We start from the raw sequence: 20,605 nt of genomic DNA, 5'->3' as shown, positions 1-20,605 counted from the left end.
TTTAAACTTCAGTTGCTATTTCTTTCTTATCTCCAAAAACTTGCCTATTACAATTCTTATTCTAGATCACAAAATACAATGGATGCTTTCTGAATTTGTCTTACAACACAGCAAAGATGTTACTCTTAAATCGCATAAACAGCCAATCAATTTGTGACTCATATTATTCATAAACTTACAGATTCTAAAGCTAAACATACTAAACATGTTAATACATGTGTCTACAAACAAAAGGATACATTCAAAGTTGAATATATAGAACAGGGACACAAAGATAAAACACACCGTGTTCCCTCCATATTTAGAATGTTAACTGCTCTCTATGTGAAAAATCTACTCCAGACCTTACTAGGGGTGGGAAGAGCTGCCAAAGGTGGCACTGGAGCTCTCCTTGGCCACGATGGTAGTGCTAAGATTGGCTGCAGCTTGGGCTCTTTCTTCTTCTTCTTTCAAAGCCTCTTCATACTGGGATGGGAAAGAACTTGGGTCGGTTCCGTGGACCTTAGCCAAAAACTCCAGGATCTTCATTTTGGTGGTTTCAGTGTAGGCTCTTGGACCCCACAGGAATTCATATTGTATGGGATCACTGTTGGGCACTTTCTGGTACTCTAGGTATTTTTCTCGGACAAAAACTTCAGTGATGAGACTCTTGAGATTTCCAAAGATGAAGTGCTTCTGCCCAGAATACATCCCTGTCACATTCAGGACTTCCCAGACTTCCTCTTCAGTGGCGCGGTTACCCTTCATGAAGATCACACCCAAGACAAGTATCAGAACTCCGGTCTTTGGCATGCTCTCTTCACCATCCAGCATTCCATCATAGGTGAGGCCCAATTTGATTTGTATGACGTAGTTGTGGCAGATGGGATCCACTTCCTTCAGGTCAAGACCAAAGACAATCTCCATGCGCTCCGTGGCTTTCAGGATGACTTCAGAGAACTGACTTCTGTACTTTCCCATAACATTCAGCATATCTGCCTTTGTAATGGACTCCTTCATTTGATACTTTTGCAGCAGGAAATTCACTAACAAAGCTGCTTGCTCATCTAGAGGATCTCTGGGCACATTCTCGTCTAGACAATCAGAGGTGCTTGAACTATCCTCTTCTTCGCTGCTGGAGCTATCATCTGATTTACTCAATGAGGTAATTGAGGCAGTAGTGGAAGTGGCATTCTCACTTTTTGGATCTTGAGGAGCATTGGAAATTTCAGCGGCAGGAACCGGATCCAGATTACCAGGTATTTGAGGATGGGTGGAAAAGAACAATGTCTCCTCCATAGACTTGATGGCCTGTAGGTCCTGGGTTTCACTATAAGTGAATCCACTTGTGCGGCGTGGATTAGACATGATGACTCTTGTGGATAGCAGCAGGCAGGAGTGTGCTGAAGGACCAGAACCTAAGGGAGAGGAGGAGGATGTGAGTGGCCCCAATTGGTAAATTAAACTCTGGTTTCTGATTAAGTCTACCTACAACACTATTCTCCTGAGAGCAGTGCTCTAGAATCTGTCTTCCTGAGTGTTGTGCTACCTAAGAAGCCAAAAGAGGAAATGAGAATGTTCTATGGGTTGCAGCCAGTCAACACAGCCAGAGAATTCCCACACCTGACGATAAGCAGGTGTAGTTAGATTTTAATGATCTACCTCTTTTCTAGGTGAACAGACCCTTCAATCTTACCTAAAATTCCTACCTTGGTTCCTAGTAGAGCCTGGGGCCACACCTGTCTGCTAATATCAGGTCACCCCTAATACCAAGACCCCAATTATAAAACGAGGCAATGGGACATCTGGCCACCCCTGCTTTGGTCCTTCCAGGCATGATAATGAGCAGGGCAAGACTTGTGAAGTCTCTTCTATACTCAGGTAGTTTGTTTCACCTCTTTGTTCAATCAAAGTCCTCACCTTGGATCTTGACATTGTCCTACTCTCTACTGAGCTGATGCTGCCCCCTTGCACAAAAGCCTTATCTCTCTGTGACCACTGAGTAGTAAATTGTTGTTGTTGTTGTTATTACTAAGTGCTGTCAAATTGGTTCTGAGCCATAGCAACCCTGTGCAGGGTTCCCGAGGAGCTAGTGAGCTTGAACCGCCAACCTTGTGGTTCAAACAGACTTTGCATTAATCCACAGTGCCAAAATTAGGGGGCATCTTATCCTGCCTTCCCTGCCCAAAGTCTCCCAAGGGGGATATGAGGACAGGACTCTGTGGGGATCACTCTGTTCTGGGATAGGTGTTCTCCTAAGTCTCATATAAGGTCCTTCCCTTGACTATTAGCATGGCCTAGGGCATCCTCAATTGACCTAATGTCTCATCCTCAGATGAAAACTTTTACCAACTTAATTTATTGGGAAGGAAGTAAAGGGACATCACACTTAATACATTAATACATCAACGTAATAATCACATTACATCCTTGCCCAGTACCTCACAGTATGACATCGGGACAGAGCAATGTTATGTTGGGTCTCTGTTCTGCTGGGATGAGTTATCAATTACCTCATCTGTCACTCAGATCCCTTACCTTGGCTACTTGCTTGGTCTCAGACCTCATCTTTCTCTTAACTATTGGTTTCTCTGTCAGAATCTTCTGGAATATGGATCCCTTAGATCTCTCTCAGGGTCCTTATCTTGACCTTTAAGAGTCTTTGCTTTGTTGCCTTATGCAATTTAGGTGTCGTGTATCAAGACTTTCTTCTCAATGTTGATGCTGTTATAAAGTAGTTGAGTCAGTTCCCACAGTGACCTAGTATAGGGTTTCCAATCTTTGCGGAAGCAGAAAGCCTCATCCTTCTCCCGTGGAGCAATAGATGGGCTCGAACCCCAAACCTTGTGGTTCACAGTCCAGTGCTTATCTTATGGAGGTGGCTCTCTCCTCACTAAAACCCCGAAAAACAAGAGGGAAAGTACCTCATCTGGTGATCCTGTCCCGTGACTCCTAGAACTGGAAATAGGGGTGACTCTGCTGGGTCCCCTCTGTCCTGGGGTCAATAATAACCACCATCTTAACTCTGGGTCTTTGGCTAGCCTGCTAGCACTGCCTGTGCACCCTCCCCTATGTTGATGTGAGGCTGCTCATCTCAGATCAAGACCCTCATAGCTCTAAGACCCTTGAAGATGAGAAGAGAGTATGGGAATTTTGGGCATTCCTGCTTTTGAATGTAGTCCTCCTGTGGCACTGTAGGATAAGCACTGGACTGCTAAACACAAGGGTGGAAGCTCAAACCCACCAGCTGCTCCTTGGAAATCCTGTACAGGATCACTATGTAGTAATTGAGTTGACGGTGCTTAACAACAACAGCCTTTGAATACCAAGGGCTGAATTCAAGAACAGGATGAGACTCAGAGTTTCAGCTGTACTCGGGTTGGTGTCCACATAGTCTTCATTCAAAGGAACCCTGATCGTGCTACAGAATAAGCACTGGGCACTGGACAGCTAACCTCAAGGTCAACAGTTTAGATCCACTAGTCATTCCCCCATGGGAGGAAAATGAAGGTTCCTGCCCCCATAAAGATTTACAACTTCAGAAACCCTATGGGTCACTGTGAGTTGGAATCGACTCAGTGACAGTTTTTTTGTTTTGTTTTTGTTTTTTTTCTGAGAGTTTTCATTCAAGACCTGTACCATGGTTTGTATATTGTATGAGATTCATGGTGTTCCCTATTTAAACTAAAGATTCACACGCCTGTGATCACTGAGGAAGCAGTGATGGGCAATTCATCCAGCCATCCATATCCAGGACTGACAATAGAAGCAGGACTTTCTTGGACCACCTCTATTTGAGAAGAATGATTCCCTCAATCATCTTTTAGAGTCCTTACTTTTATTCCTGGAAGAACCTGGGACTCCTTCTACTAAGCTGACTTTGCTACCTCAGATCAAGGCTCAAACCTCCCTAAGACCACAAAAGGTGAATACGTGTGAATGAGGTCCCCAGGGTTAATCACAATTGAAAGACAGAGAACTCCCTTCTATCTTGAAGTGGGTGGTTCTCACAGTCCTCATTCAGGTCCCTTAATTTTACAGGGTCTGGAACTCTTCCCTTTTTTCTGCCGACCTAAGGTTAATCATTCACAATAAAGCCTCACTTCTCTAGGACCACCAGAGAGACCTGAGAAGTCATCTCATCTGGCTAGCTCTGCTTGTGTTCCCAGCACTGCCCTTAGTATGTGGTACCACACTTTTTCCCTCGGAAGTATCTGAATCATTACCTTGACACTTCTCAGGATTGAGACTCCTTCGTCTGTCGAACCCGTCACCTTCTTAAAACAAAGCCTTCAGATTCCTGAGACCTTGAGCAAGAAGAGAAGGATCATTTCAGTCTGAAAGCCCTTCCTCAGGCCTCTGAGGGTTTTAAACAAGGTCAATGTTCTGACACCACGCTCTGCCCCTGCCCCCTCCACCCCCAGTCTTCTGCTGAGCATTGCCTCAATCTTCACATTGTTTTACATTGTTTTTATTTGATTTGTTAAGTGCTGTACAGTCAGTTCTGGACCCATGCTTATCTTGCAGATACTGTTTTTTTAAAGATACCATTGAGTCGGTTCCAACTCATAGTGGCCTGTATAGGATTTCTGAGGGTGTAAATCTTCACAAGAGTAGAAAGCCTCATCTTTCTCCTGCAGCGTAGCTGGTGGGCTCGAACCATCAACCTTATACTTAGCAGTCCAGTTCAACAGCCCACAATGCCACACCAGGACTCCGCATACTGGTTTGTTGTTAAATGCCATCGAGTCGGTTCTGACCCGCAGCGACCCTGTATGGGGTTTCCCAGAGCAGCTAGTGAGTTTGAACTGCCGACCTCGTGCTTCACACCGACCTTGAGGTCGAGTGCTTATCCTACGGGGCCACTACTTCACTATTTTAATGTGTCTCGACGTTGTTGTGGTTGTTAAGTGTATTAAGTGTCATCGAGTCGATTCCAACTCATAGTGACCCTCTATGGGGTCTCCAAAGAGTGGCTGGTAAGCTTGAACCGCCGACCTTGGGGATCCAAGCGCCTTTGCAGTTCCAGCGCATTAACCCACAGCGCCACCCCAGGACTCCTCCTACTGGATAACGGTTGGGTTGGAACTAAACCCCTTCCGGCAATGAACTGAGATTGCTATATCTTCCAACCGCGGTCTCTTTCACACAGCCAGACACTGGGTGTAACTTTTGTGTGTGTGTGGGGGGGGGCTTCGAAGCTGTAAAAATCCCCTACTTCCTAATCTGGACTCCTGAGGGGCTGGCCCTTCCTCACGCTATAATGGCGCGGACGCCATGGAGCCCCGAGCGCCACGCCTTCCCCGAGGAGCGCTTCCCACTTTCCCTCCAGCACCGCCCTTGGGATCGGCTCCTCCCAAACCCCCATCCCTCCCCCCCCCACTTCACCCCCATCTTCACTCTGACTCCGACGAAGTCCTGCCCTACACAGTAAAGCCCTCGCCTCCGCCCACCCCAGCCTTAAACTACAGCCCGCAGCCTCCCAAAACGCCTAGCGGGGGCACGGAACTTTATTTGTGGGGGGGTCTCTAAGGAGCTCTGGTAGCGTAGGTCAGCAGTTTGAAACTCCCAGCTGCTCCGCGGGGGAAAGAGGAGGCTTTCTGCTCCCGTAAAGATTTACAGCCTCGGAAACCCTGTACAGGGTCGCTGTGGGTCGGAACCGACTCGACGGCACTTAACAACTTCTGTTCTACTGGGTCCTGGCACAGTGCTGGGGGATAAAGCGCTGGGCCGCATGGTTTGTTCGACTCACCAGGTCGGCGTTTCAAACCCACCCTCCTCAGAGACCCCCGCCGTCCAGGGTCCCTATGAGTGGGAACTGACTCGAGGGCATTTAGCAACAACCTGGGTTCTCCATCCACTGGTATTCTCAAGTCTCACTTAGAGGCTTACCTTGAAACCTGGAAGGCTTCTCGCGTCTCTGCGTATCTGGGGGCGCTCTCTCCGACTCTCAAAGCCCGTGGACTCAGGGATAGGAAGCTAGGGGGCGTCACATCCGCTTACTCTTTTCTGGGGTTTCCCGAGGCTGGGAAACAGGGGCAGCACTCTGTGCGCATGCCTCTCTTGGTCCGTGGTGGGAGTTGCGGTTGCTGTTCCCTTGCGGTCAGCCTGGTTCCCCTGAGGGACGTGAAAACTCCTCGTTTTTCATGTCCCTGAGAAATCTGAGTTGAGGGGACACCTTGGCCTGATAGCCCTACGTGGAGACATTTTCAGTTGAGAGAACGGGTAAGCTTCTCAGTGTGATCCCATCTATTTTGGGGTGTTGATGCCCTTAACTCTCGTTCCAAAGGAGGGGTGGGGTCCGCATCTTGACTAAAGCTTTCTAGGAAAGTCCCACATCCCAACACACTCTTGATTCATTTTCTTAGCTTGGGTCCCTGGTAGAGATTGGTTTCTTGTCCCCCGCCTCGTGAGATTTGGGCAAACTGCACCACAAGGCTGGAAAGCCAGCACAGGTGGTGGGATGCCATTGAAAACTCACGTTGCCAAACCTAGAAGTCTCGGTTAATGTCTTTTCCAAAAAATGGACTTTCTACAGGGAAGGATCTGAACTTCCCTGTGAGCGCCTGGTCTTTGGTGGTTATGCGACAATGCACATGTAGATGATCATGTTGTCCGAAACGTTTTCGTTTGGTATTCATGCCTGTCGTTTATTGATTTTGGTATTCACATTGCACCGTGGCAGCACAATTGTGAAGATGGCGCAGGACCGGGCAGTGCATGGTTTTGTGCATAGAGTCGTTCTGAGCCTGAGAGGCGCAATGGCGCAGAACGACAGATTGCTCTGGCTTTGTGTTCTAATTTAGTTTTGAGTGGTGGTAGAGGGAATAGTATTGTTTCTGACTTTAATAGAAATATTAATGCTTCACATATATGTAATTTTTAGATACATCTTGTAAAGTGGAAAATCCCTTGCTGAATTCTTACATTGACTTTTTGTTCAAAGTTTTTTTTTTTTTCTTTCTTTCTTGCACCCCTAGATAGGATCAAATGCAAATTATCATCTAAAGTGTTAATTCAGAAACTACAACTTTTATATGATCTTTGTATTCCTGTACTAAGCCCATTTTTTAACATTTAATTTACTGCTCTATTGGATAGACTCTGAATGTATTTAAGATATTTGCCTCTATGTGACTGAGTTTGACTTGAATGCTCTTGTCTTAAGGCGCCTTTGTCTGTTTTTGTGTTTTTGTTTTAAACAAGGAAAGCTAGTTTGTTCAGCTGTGTTGAGTGATCTTAAATCTTTTTGTGTGGTTTTGAAAAGTTAAGAGAAAATGCTGCTGTTGTTGCTAAGTGTTGTGCAGTGGGTTGGACTCATAGCAACCGCGTTTAGGATTTCTGAAGCTGTAAATCTTCATGGGAGCAGAAAGCCTCATCTTTTGCCTGCGGAGTGGCTTGAAGGCGTTAAACACCCATCTTGTGGATGGCAGTCCAGTGCTTATGCTACAGAGCCACCGCGTTAGTTTTCTTCCGCATCATACGGTGAAACTGACCTCTGAACCTGCCTGATTTAGAAACATTTTGCGGGTGTCTTTGAGCTGCAGTTTCAGTTTGTATTTTTCTGTTAAAATCTCTATTCTTTATGGAATTATGCGAGTACTGTCATTTGTGTTTTGCTAAAGGTTGCTCCATTTCACTTGGGTCTTCATTTTTAAGGTGTCAGATTTAAAATAAAATCTTTCATTTTAGAACTTCTCAAACTTACACAACAGAACACAGAATAGTATAATGAAGTCGATAATACATGACTTTTAAAAAGGGAAAAACAAATGGAGGTAAACAAATCATTGAAACTTTATTGGATTAAGATTTTTGTTTCATAGTTTTTTTTTGGCTAGGTAACTCAGGAAATGATGCTGTCTGGTGGTGGTTATGTGCCATGGAGTTGGTTCTGACTCATAACGACCCTGTACAGGGTTTCCAAGGCTGTAAATCTTTACGGGAGCAGAAAGCCTCATCTTTCTCCTATGGAACTGCTGGTAGTTTCGAACTGCTGACCTTGAGGTTAGCAGACCAATTCGTAACCACTACACTACCAGAGCTCCTTATGATATCCATTCAAACAATAAATAAATAAATAAACGTACTGCCGTCCAGCCTATGCCAACATATGGGGATACTATGGGACAGAGTAAAACTGCGCCAAATGGATTGATTCTGAGGCTATCATTTTTCCATAGAAGCAGCCAGTGGTTTCAAACCACTGAAACTGCCATTAGTAGCCCAATGCTTAACCCACTGTACATTGCTGTTGTTGTTGTTAAGTGACCCAGTTTAGGGTTTCCAAGGAGCAGCTGGGTTAAGCTTGATCTGCTGACCTTGCAGTTCAAACCTACCATGCAGTCTAGTGCATTAACCCACAACACATGAGGACTCTAATAAATTTGCCTTCCATAAGGGTTTGTAGCCTCAGAAATCCTAGGGAGCAGTTCTGTGGGATAGTTGTAAGTCTGAATCTGTATTATACAAGTATCACTAGTAAATATTGTTGTTGTTGTTGTGTGCCGTGGAGTCGGTTCCTACTCATTCAACACTGTACAGGGTTTCTCCAAGGCTGTAAATCTTTATGGGATTAGAAAGCCTCATCTTTCTTCTGCGGAACAGCTGGTAGTTTCGAACTTCTGACATTACAGTTTGCAGCCCTACTCGTAACCACTACGCTAGTAACTAATATTACACTTTAAATGATTAATATTGAACAATTCAATATTGAATTGTTGTCCTTACAGGACATTGACGCAGAATCGGATGATTGTGAGTCAGAACCCATGAGATAGCAATGAATTTGGTTTTGATTGTGTCCGAAAACTGCTCCTAGACATTCTGTTGCCAGTTGCTAGATTTTCTTTATCTTAGCTTCTCCAGCACTGGGAAGGAGCATTGCCAAAAACCAGAAACTTCATCAGTGTGTGAGAAATAAACAAGTCAGTGGACAAGGAGTCCTGTTATTGTGATTTGATGTATCTTACTTCTTGACTAAGATAAGCAAATACAGACATCTGTCTCTTAAATTAAGAAAAATTGAAAGAATTTAAAAAATCAAACCATCTTGATTTTTATTTTCTCTCTATTTTGTGATTTCCAAAATATTTTACTTAATGGTTCTTTCACATTTCCAAGAAAATGACAAAATTCTCATCCTCAAAACTGATGAAAATTGCAACATAGTGCAATGAGTGACATTCATAAAGTTAGATTCTAGTGCCAAATTACCCTCCAACATAATGACTATCATTTTTAAATGGTGAAAAAAAAAAAAAATAGCTCTCTTCAAACAAAGATCCTCACAGCCCTAAAACCATCAAAGAAGAAATGTGGGTTCACATGTACCCGACGTCCATGCAGGGGCTTACCCGGGCTGACACCAGTTGTTGTTGTTGTTGTGTGCCGTCAAGTCGGTTCCGACCCATAACGACCCTGTATAGGGTTTCCAAGGAGTTGCTGGTGAGCTTGAACTGCCAACCCTACAGTTCAAACGGCTTTGCAGTCTGGTGCATTAACCCACAGCACCACACCAGGACTCCTGACACCAGGGACAGCGCAAAATTCTTCCCTTGTCTCTTGTGGTGATCTCACGCACACCAACTTCTTGAAGTTTCACTCACTGAAATAATTCATGCACATTTAGATTTGCTAAATCGATGACCATATAGATTGTCTTTATTTCTCTTATTTAATAGGATATTCTACTCCATTTTTTAATAGTAGAGTAGGTGGGATATATGTATATGTGTCTCGTTCCTAATTTTATTGGGAATGTTTCTAACATTCTACTTTTAAGTATACTTGCTATAGATTTTAAGAAATAGTTCTCTTCTCATTTTACTTTGCTAAAATTGGGTGCCACGAACTGCTGTTAACTTGTTTTTTTTTTTTTTTTCCCAAAGAACTTGAGTGTCTTTTTACATGTTTTTCTGTTCCTTTTATTTATTTGAACTGGTAGAGATAGAAACTTGATCAGTTAAAATTTGTTTTATATATGTTTGTGTGCTGGCATGTATTTCTGGTAAGACAACTCCATAAGTGATGCTGCGGATCTCTATTGTTAGATGCTCTCAAGCCAGCCCAACTCATGGTTACCCCCAGGCACAATGAGATTGGACTGTTGTGATCCCTGGGGTTTTCAGGGGCTGATTTTCAGACTGCAAAGCCGTTTGAACTGTAGGGTTGGCAGTTCAAGCTCACCAGCAACTCCTTGGGAACCCTATACAGGGTCGTTATGGATCGGAACCGACTTGACGGCACACAACAACAACTGGTGTCAGCCCGGGTAAGCCCCTGCATGGACGTTGGGTACATGTGAACCCACATTACTTCTTTGATGGTTTTAGGGCTGTGAGGATCTTTGTTTGAAGAGAGCTATTTTTGTTTTTTTATTTTCGCCATTTAAAAATGATAGTCACTATGTTGGAGAGTAATTTAGCACTAGAATCTAACTTTATGAATGTCACTCATTGCACTATGTTGCAATTTTCATCAGTTTTGAGGATGAGAATTTTGTTATTTTCTTGGAAATGTGAAAGAACCATTAAGTAAAATATTTTGGAAATCACAAAATAGAGAGAAAATCAGAATCAAAATGGTTTGATTTTTAAAATTCTTTCAGTTTTTCTTAATTTAAGAGATAGATGTCTGTATTTGCTTATCTTAGTCAAGAAGTAAGATACATCAAATCACAATAACAGGACTCCTTGTCCACTGGCTCGTTTATTTCTCACACACTGATGAAGTTTCTGGTTTTTCGCAATGCTCCTTCCCAGTGCTGGAGAAGCTTCCTAGTCTGTCTTAGATGGGAAACTCTGTGGAAACCTGTTCACCATCATAGTTATAGGCAGTCCTTCACTGATGGGCCAAGTGCATTGTTCAGAGCTGAACCACTACTGAACCACCTGCATATCCTCTAGAAAGTCTATGGTATCTGGTGGTTGCCCTTTGTGCAGTCATTAATGATCATGATTGTATTGGGAAAATGGAAATTACCTAATTCTCCTAATTCTTCTGTGTTTATTCACCGAAATGTTCTATAGGAAGAACCTTCTGGTCCACCATTTGGCTACTCTTAAATCAACATGGATGGCTGTTCTGAACATAATATCAATGAAAAGATCAAATCCTAAAACAAGTTGGGGAATAAGTTGATTAACATGTAAAACACTATTTACTGTTTGGGAGCAGATTCATTAATGTTGTTGCTGTTAAGTGTGGTCAAGTTGGTTTCAACTTAGTATAGAGTTTCCGAGGAGCGACTGGTGAATTTGAACTGCTGACCTTGCAGTTCAAACTGACCTTGCGGTCCAGTGCATTATCGCACAACATCACACCAGGACTCTAGCTTCATATATAGCAAAAGTATAAGAATAAACAACAATATTTAACATACAATTCAGGGAAAGACTTTTCTTTGAAGTTGTGGCCAGAGAAATGGGCATAATTAAAGAGAGTTACACAGGGCAGTTAAAAAATATTGGCAATATTTTATTTTTTAAATTTTGGTGTTGGGTATATATGCATTCATTAAATATATCTGTATACATATTTTATATCTGAAGGATTTAGTGATAAAGCAAAAATAGCAAACCTATAAATAGCAAAATTTATAATCTTAAACTAATAAAAACATATGTATGATTTTTTAAAAGAAAGTATACATAAGAACCCAAGGGGGAATTCTTTGGAAATTAAATACGAGGATAATGTATATCTCTTCTCAGATGTACAAATCCCAAATGGTGCTAAAGATGGCAAATACTTGTTAAGCAACACAAAAGTTTTATGAGTACAATGGTATCAGTACCAGAAAATGATGACCAATTTGGTACCACTGTCTGTATAAGACCACTAACCTAAAGGAGTCCTGGTGTGGTGCTGTGGGTTAATGCGCCAGACTGCAGAGCCGTTTGAACTGCAAAGTCAGCAGTTTGAGCTCACCAGCTGCTCCTCGGAAACCCTATACAGGGTTGCTATGGGTCGGAACCGACTTGACGGCACTTCACAACAACGAACCTAAAGGATGTTGATTTGACCCCACACACTAGTGCCACAGAAGAAAGGCCTAGTGATCACAAACATGACAATGTAGAAAATCCTATGGGACAGTTCTCTGTAACACATGGAGTCGCCATGAGTTGCAATGCCTGGAAGGCAACAGGCTTGGTTTAAGGTTTCAGAAACTTTCATGGTTCTTAGCCCCAAAGACACAGCAGTTGAGTCAGTTGTGACTAATAGTGACCCTATGAGACCGAGGAGAATTGCCCCACAGGGTTTCCCAAACGATAAATCTTTATCAAAGCAGACAATCTGATCTTTTCTCCTGAGAAGCAGGTGATGGATTTGAACTGTAGACCTCAATATTAGCAACCCAGTGCTTACCTCAATGAGAGTTGTCTTATTCTTGCATTCTTTCTTAATTCATTATATGAAATTCTTTCATTGTCCACTGTTTGGTTGTCCTGAAATAATGTTTTATCATATTTATAGTGTTCTTTCATGATACTTAAATTGTATGCAAAGGGGATTCAAAGGTATCTGGAAAATTGGAATTACAATATAATGGAATTTTTCCATGAACTTTTTCAACCCCCCTCGTGCGTTTGCAGTATACACAATGTAAGGGGCACTGGTGGTGCAGCATGTTAAATGTTCGGTTGCTAATGGAAAGGTCAGTACTTCAAACCCACCAGCCCTTCTGTGGGGAGAAAAATGAGATCGTCTTCTTCCTTAAAGAGTGCCAGGCTCAGAAAGCCTAGGGAGCAATTCTACATTGTCTGTAGGGTCTCTGTGAAACGGCACCAGCTCAAGGGCTGTGGAATATGCAATATTATTTCTTTATGTTCCTTGTATGATTCAGGGTCACTAGGAGTAAAAATCAACTCCATAGCAGTGAATTTGGTTTTGATTTTATATGAAAAGTGCTCTTAGACCCTAATAGCCTATTTTCAGTTGCTAGATCTTTATCTTAGTATCCCTAGTACTGGGAAGGAGCCTCCCAAACAACGGATGCTCCATCAATGTTTGAGAAATAAAAGAACTGTGGACAAGATGTCATGTTATTGTGATTTTATTTATCTTACATTCTTAAATAAGCTAAGCAAATATAGGTATCTCTCTTTAAATTTTACTAAAAGATAAACTAAAAGGAACAAGAAAAACCAATAACTCATTATACTGATTCTTTCTTTATTTTGTGATTCCCAAAATATTTTACTTCATGATTCTTTCACATTTCCAAGAAAATACCAAAACTCTCACCCTCAAACCTGATAAATAATCAGTATCATTTGTAAACTTAGAATTTGGTGTTAAATAAGCCTTTATTATAAAGAACAATATTTTTAAATGACACACAAAAAAAGCTTCTTTCAGATTAAGGTCCTCAATGCCCTAATACCATCCAAGAGAAAATGAGGTTCATAAATATTTGACGTCCATGTTAGGGGCTTCTCAGTGATGACAGCAGGAATGGCACAAAGCTTCCATAATCTCCTAGGGTGATTTCTTGAAGTTTCACTTAGTGGGAATATTTCTTGCACCTTGGATTTTCTAGATAGATGAGCATATTGTCACAAAATGGTTATGTGTTTTCGATATTCATATCTCTTTCTTATTTATTTTGAACTGCCATCCCAATTTTAATAGTCGAGTAGAAATCGTAGTGTATATATATATGTTATTGTTAGTAAGTGCACTCGAGTTTGTTCCAACTCGTAGAGATCCTATATAGGGTCGCTGAGGCTTTAAAACTTCACAGGAGCAGAAAGCCTCATCCTTCTTCCGAGCATATGTGTGTGTCTTCTTTCAAACTTTACTGGGATTTTTTCTAGTATTTCACAATATTTCACTTTCAAGTATATTTGTTGTAGATTTTAGGAAATACGAGGTGTTTTTTTCTCATATTAGTTAGCTCAAATTGTGTGGCATGAACTGATGTAGTAACTTATTTTTCTTCCTAATGTTTTCACCAAAGGATATTAGGGTCCTTTTACATGGTTTTCTGTTGCCTGTATTTCTTTTAATTCATAGTTAGAGATAAAACCTTGTCTAAGTTAAGTTTATTTTATCTGTGTATGTGTGCATGCATTTATGGCAAGACAAAGCCATAAGTGATGGTGTATACCTCTATTGTTGTTAGCAGCTCTTAAGTCAGCCCCCGGACTCACCGTTACTCCATGAACAATGAGATTGAACTGCTTGGTTCTTAGGGTTTACATTGGCTGATTTTCAGTAGTAGATAACCAGGTCTTTCTTCCTAGTCTGTCTTAATTCGGAAACTGCTGAAATGTGTTCAGCATCTTACTAACATGCAGGCCTTCACTGACAGACAAATGGTTGCTACACTTGAAGTGCATTGGTCAGAATTCAGACTTGAGTCCTTGCATGGAAGGTGAGAATTCTAGTACTGAACCACCACTTCCTTCTGCATTTCCTCTAGAAAATACATGATGTCTGGTTGTCACCATTTGTGCCAGTGTTGGCAGTCATGGATGATCATCTGTATCCCTTAATTCTCAAAGGGTTAAAGAATGGTAATGATCAAATTCTATAAATGCCTCTGAGTTTATTAGCTGAAATAGTACTCTAGGAAGAACTTATTCTTCTAGAAGCATAATGCGTGACTATTCCAAACACGATTTCAATGAAAAAACAAAGTCAAATCCCAGAAAAATATGTTGAAAAATAATTTGAGAAAGATATAAAATAATATTTATTGTTTGGTAACATATTAATATATAGTAAACTTATAAGATAAATGACAATATTTAGCACAAAATTAAGGAAAAGGCTTTTATCTGAAGCCATGGCCAAGAAAGTTGGCATAATTGATGAGACATATGGATGGTACTTCATATTGTTGTTGCTGTTGTTAAGTGCCGTTGAGTTGGTTCCAACCCATGGCGACCCTGTGTAGGGTTTACAAGGAGCAGCTGGTGAACTTAAATGACCGACCTTGTGTTTTAAACCGGCTTTGCAGTCTAGTGCATTAACCCACCGAGCCACTAGAAATGTTTTATTTCATAATTTTGGTGTTGGATACACATGTGTTCATTAAATAAATCTGTATGCATATTTACGCATCTGAAATATTTACTACTAAATTAAAGCAAAATAAGAAACCTATCTAAATGCAAATTTATACTCAAACTAATTTTTAAAAAGGGACTATATACATTTTAATAAATAAGTTATGTGTAAGAACCCCAATGAAAACTCTTTGGAAAGTAAATGTGAGGATAACGTATGACTTTTCCAACATGTACAAGATCCAAGTGATATACCAATTGGTGCTAAAGATGGCAAACACTCTAGTTAAAGAATACAAACATTATATGAATGCAGTATTTATTATCAGCGCCAGAGAAGGTTGACAATTTTGGTACTATGGTTTGTGACAGATGACTAATGTGAATTTTGGTGGTTTGACCCCACCCAGTAGTGTCACAGAAGAAAGGTCTGGTGATCTGCATTTGTAAAGATTACAACCAAGGAAACCCTGAGGGACAGTTGTGCTCTGTACCACATCGAGTTGCCATGAGTTGAAATGGTATGGACAGTGACAGGTTTGGTTTTGGATTTAAGGGACTTTAATGGTTTTTAACCCTAAACTCACTGCCAGAGAGTGGATTCTGGGACCCTGTGGGACAGAGTAGAATTGCTCCCTAAGGTTTCAGAGATAGTAAATATTTATAAGAGCAGACAGACTCATCTTTTTCCTGTGGATCATCTGGTGGGTTTGAACCTCTGGATTTGAGATTAACTGCCCAAAGTTTAACTGAATGATAATTGTCTTATTTTTCATTCCTCAATATATTGTGTTAAATTCTTTCATTGGCAAAAGCCTTTCAATGGCTACCATTTGATTGCCTTGAAGTAATGTATGGTGTTCTCGGATGATATTTAAATCAGAAACGAGGGGTTTCAAAAGTTGCTGGAAAAAAATGGAATTAAAAAACAATGGATTTTTTTCATGAACTTTTATTAAAATCCCTCTATTATATACACAGTATACGCAATGTAAGGAGCGCAGGTGGTGCAGTGGGTTTAGTCTTGGGGCTGCTAACTGAAAGGTCAGTGGTTCAAATCCATTAGCAACTCTACAGGAGAAAGATGAGGCAGTTTCTTTATAGATTGACACAGCTCAGAAACCCTAATGAGCAGTTCTTCTCTGCCCTATATGGCGCTTTTGAGTCAGAATGAACTCTGGAAGTGGGATATACAATTTTATTTAACAATCTTCCTTGTATGCTGTAGGGTCGTTATGAGTCAGAATCAATTCCAAAGCAGTGAATTTGATTTTGAATTTGAATGGTAAAGTGCTACTAGATTAGCCAGTTACTGGATCTTCTTTATTTTAGCATCTTGAGTACTGGAAAGGAGCCTTCCAAAGACTAGGCTGTTGTTGTTGTTGTTGTTAAGTGCCGTTGAGTCTGTTCCTGACCCATAGCAACCTTGTGTAGGGTTTCCTAGGAGCGACTGATGAGCTTGAACCGTCAACCTTGAAGTTCAAATCGACTTTGCAGTCTTGGCATTAACCCAGTAGCACCATGTATTTGAGAGATAAAAGATCCAATGGGCAAGGAGTCATACTATTGTGGTTACATTCTTGAATAAACTAGGCAAATACAGCTATCTTTAAATTATACTAAAAGGTAAGCTAAAAGAAATAAGGGAAACCAATAATTAATCATTTTGAATTTGATTTTTTTTGTGTTTTGTGATTCCCCAAATATTTTACTTTATGGTTATCTCACATTTCCAAGAAAAATAGCAACATAATATAATCACTATCATTTGCAAACTTAGAATTTGGTACTAAACAAACCTTTGTTGTAAGGAACCACATTTTTAAACTACCAAAAAGATACTTCCTCTCTGACTAAGGTCCTCTATGCCCTAATACCATCAAAGAAGAAATGAGTGGTCACATTCTGGGGTTTTCCAATGTTGACAGCAGGAATGGTACAAAGCTCTCCTTATCCCTTGGAGTGACCTCATGTACATCAGTTTCTTGAAGTTTCACTTATTGGAATATTTCTTGCATCTTTGTATTTTCTGAGCAGATGAACATATTGTAACAATGGTTATCTCTTCATTTTCAGTATTCAAATCTCTTACTTATTTTGAACTTCCAGACCATTTTTAATACTAGCATTTTAGTATATATACATACATGTCTTGTTTCAAACTTTATTGGGAATGTTTTTAATATTTTACTTTTAAGTATCTTTGCTATAGATTTTAGGAAATACAAGTTTTCTTCTCCTCTTAATTTGCTCAAATCATGTGCCATAAACTTGTTGTTTTTCCCAAATGTCCTTGTCCTTTTAGTGTCCTTTTACATGTTTTTCTGTTGCCTCTGTCTTTCTGTTGCCTCTCTCTCTCTGTATACACACACACACACACACACACACACGTGTATATTTAATTAGTAGTTAGAGGTAAAATCTTGCTCTTGCTAAATTTATTTTATGTGTATATTTATGTATGCATTTTTAGCAAGAAAACTCCATAGATGATGATGTGCATCTCTGTTATTGTTAGCTGCCCTCAAGTCAGCCTCCGACCCATGCACAATGAGAATAACTGTTTGGTTTATAGGGTTTCCATTGACTGATTTTCAGTAGTAGATAACCAAGTCTTTCTCCCTAGTCTGTCTTAGTTGGGAAACTCTGCTGAAATGTATTCAACATCATACTAACATGCCAGCCTTCACTGACAAATGGTGGCTGCACTTGAGGTGCACTGGTCAAAACTCAGACTTGGGGCTCCTGCATGGAAGGCAAGAATTCAAGTACTGAACCACCACTGCCCTCTGTATTTCCTCTAGAAACTATATGATGTCTGATCATCACTATTTGTGCCAGTGTTGGCAGTCGTGGATGAGCATCATCTTTATCTATAGATTTTCAAAGGGTTAAAGAATGGTAATGATCAAATTCTATGAATTCCTAGTTTTTCAGTTGAAATAGTTCTATAGGAAGAACCCTTCTTTTCACTATTTGGTTATCCTAGAATCAGGATGGATGTCTATTCTAAACATAATCTTGATGAAAAATTAAATCTTCAAAACATATGTTGAGAAATAAATTTACAAACATATAAGGCATTTTCTATTTCATATACAACAAAAGTATTAAGAAATGACAAGATTTACACAAAATTCATCAAAAGGCTTTTCTGCCAGGGAAGTCAGCATAAGTGAAAAAGAGGTATGGTTGACACTTAAACAATATTTGCAGTGTTTTGTTTCTTAACTTTACTTTTGCATATGTAAGTGCTCATTAAATTAATCTGAATACATATTTGTGCATCTGAAATATATACTAACAAATTAAAGCAAAGTAACAGTGCTATTTCAATGTCAAATTTACTTACTTAAACAAAATTTTAAAAGACTGTATACATTTTTAAGAATAAAGTGTGTATATGAACCCCAGAGAAGTCTTTAGAAAATAAATATCTGGGTGAAGATAATGTATGGCTCTTCCAGATGTACAAACTCACAATAATATACTAATTGCTGCTAAGGTGACAGATACTCTTGTTAAAGAATTAAAAGATTATATGAGTACGGCCGTATTCATATTGTAAAAGGTTGACGAATTTGGTACCATGGCTTGTGCTAGACCATGAATTGAAAGGTTGGTGGTTTGACTCTACCCAGTAGTGCTGCAGAAGAAAGGTCTGGTGATCTTCATTCATAAAGATGACAACTAAGATTTCCCTAAGGACCAGTTCAAATCTGAAACACAAGAGTTCCCATGAGTTGAAATGGTCCTGGAAAGCAGCAGGTTTGGTTTGGGGTTTAAGATACTTCAATGGCCCTTAACCCCAAACTCCCTGCTGTTGAGTAGATTCTGACTCATAGCGACCCTATGGGACCAACTCGGATTGTTCAGTAGTTTCTGATACTGGAGATCTTTATAGAAGCAGACAGGTTCATCTTTTTGCTTTGGGGCAGCTCGTGAGTTTGAACTGCTGACCTTATGATTAGCTTTCCAATGCTTACTTCAATGGCAGTTGTCTTGCTAGTTGATTTCCTTATTAATTTATTATAGTGAAATTCATTGTCCACCATTTGGTGGTTGTCCTGGAGTAATGTTATAACATATTTACAGCATTCTGTCCTGATATTTAGGAGCCCTGGTGTGGTGCTGTAGGATAAGCACTGGACTGAGAGGTCAGTTTGAACCACAAGGTCAGTGGTTCAAGCTCACAAGCCACTCCTTGGAAACCCTATACAGGGTTGCTGTGAGTTGGAACCAACTCTATGGCACTTAACAACAACAACAACTTGTGATATTTAAATCAGAAGTGAGAAGTTTCAAAAAGTTCCTGGAAAAATGGAATTAACTGATAATGGAATTTTCCCATGACATTTTTGAAGGCTCTCATATACAAATGGGAGCACATTGGCTCTGGAAAGTAAGCAATGGGCTGAAAACTTCAAGATTGGAGGTTTCAGCCCACCAGCTGCTCTGCAGGCGAACAGTGAGGCTTTCTGCTTCTGCACAGATTTACGGCCTTGGAAACCCTATACAAGGTTCTATGAGTCGGAACCGACTTGACGGCAGTTAACAACAACAACAACTTATACATACAATATGTACAATGTAAGGATCCTGGTGGTGCAGTGGGTTAGGTGTTTGGGCTGCTAATTTAAAAATCAGTGGTTCAAACCCACCTGCCGCTTGGTAGGATAAAGTTAAGACTGTCTTATCGCTAAAAATCGTCAGTCTCAGAAACCCTAGGGAACAGTTCTGCACTGCTTTGTGTAGTCCCTAAAACAGAGTGGACTCAATAGCAGTGGGATATACAATGTTATTTCATTGTCTTCTGTGTATGATATAGGGTGTGGTGCAGGATAAGCACTGCACTGCTCACCGCAAGATCGGCAGTTCAAACTCAACAGCTGCTCCTTGCAACCCCTGTACAGGGTCGCTATGAATAGCAACTGACTTGATAGCACTTAACAACAATAACATGATATAGGGTTGCTAAGAGTCGGAATTAGCAATGAATTGGTTTTGATATTGTTGTATAGTAACTGCTCCTAGACCCTAACATTCTATCCCGAGTTGCTAGACTGTCTTTGTCTTAGCATCACAAATACTGGTAAGGATCCTTCCAATGACAGGATTCAAAAAAGAGCTGATGGACAAGTAGTTATGTTATTGTGATTTTATTTCTCTTACATTCTTGAATATGCTAAGCAAGTATGGATATCTTTCAAGTTTACTAAAGGATAGACTAAAAGGATTAAGGAAAACCAGTATTTAATCATTTCAAATTTGATTTTTTTTTTCTGGTTTGTGATTCCCTAAATATTTACTTGATGGTTCTTTCACATTTCCAAGAAAATACCAAAACTCTCATTCTCAAACCTGTTAAAAATAGCAACATTGTATAATCAGTATCATTTGTAAATTTAGATTCTGGTGCTAAGTAAACCTCTATTATAAGAATTTGCATTTTAAAACTACCACACACACAAAAGAAAAGAAAGCTTCCCTCAGACTAAGGCTCTCATTGCCGTAAAACCAGCAAAGAAGAAATGAAGATTCACATGTACCTGACATCCATGTCAGGGGCTTCCCAGGGCTGATGGCAGGAAAGATGCAAAATTCTT

General features: G+C 40.4%; 1 protein-coding gene and 1 pseudogene across 1 annotated transcript; one reads left to right on the top strand and one right to left on the bottom strand.

Annotated features, from left to right (window-relative positions):
- Nucleotides 1–348: 348 nt before the first annotated feature.
- On the bottom strand, nt 349–1,347 carry LOC102821463 (melanoma-associated antigen B16-like). Its single transcript, XM_006870155.1, has one exon. The coding sequence runs from the start codon at nt 1,345–1,347 to the stop codon at nt 349–351; it is 999 nt and encodes a 332-aa protein (XP_006870217.1).
- A 1-nt stretch (nt 1,348) lies between these two features.
- LOC102821068 overlaps nt 1,349–20,605 on the top strand; it is a 53,288-nt pseudogene continuing 34,031 nt past the window's right edge.

Source organism: Chrysochloris asiatica, unplaced genomic scaffold, assembly GCF_000296735.1.
Source record: "Chrysochloris asiatica unplaced genomic scaffold, ChrAsi1.0 scaffold00139, whole genome shotgun sequence".
Lineage (NCBI taxonomy): Eukaryota > Metazoa > Chordata > Mammalia > Afrosoricida > Chrysochloridae > Chrysochloris > Chrysochloris asiatica.
This window is presented reverse-complemented; position numbering and strand designations above follow the sequence as displayed.

Coding starts and splice junctions, on each gene's coding strand:
- LOC102821463 (XM_006870155.1), bottom strand. CDS start 1,347: ATGTCTAATCCACGCCGCACAAGTGGATTCACTTATAGTGAAACCCAG.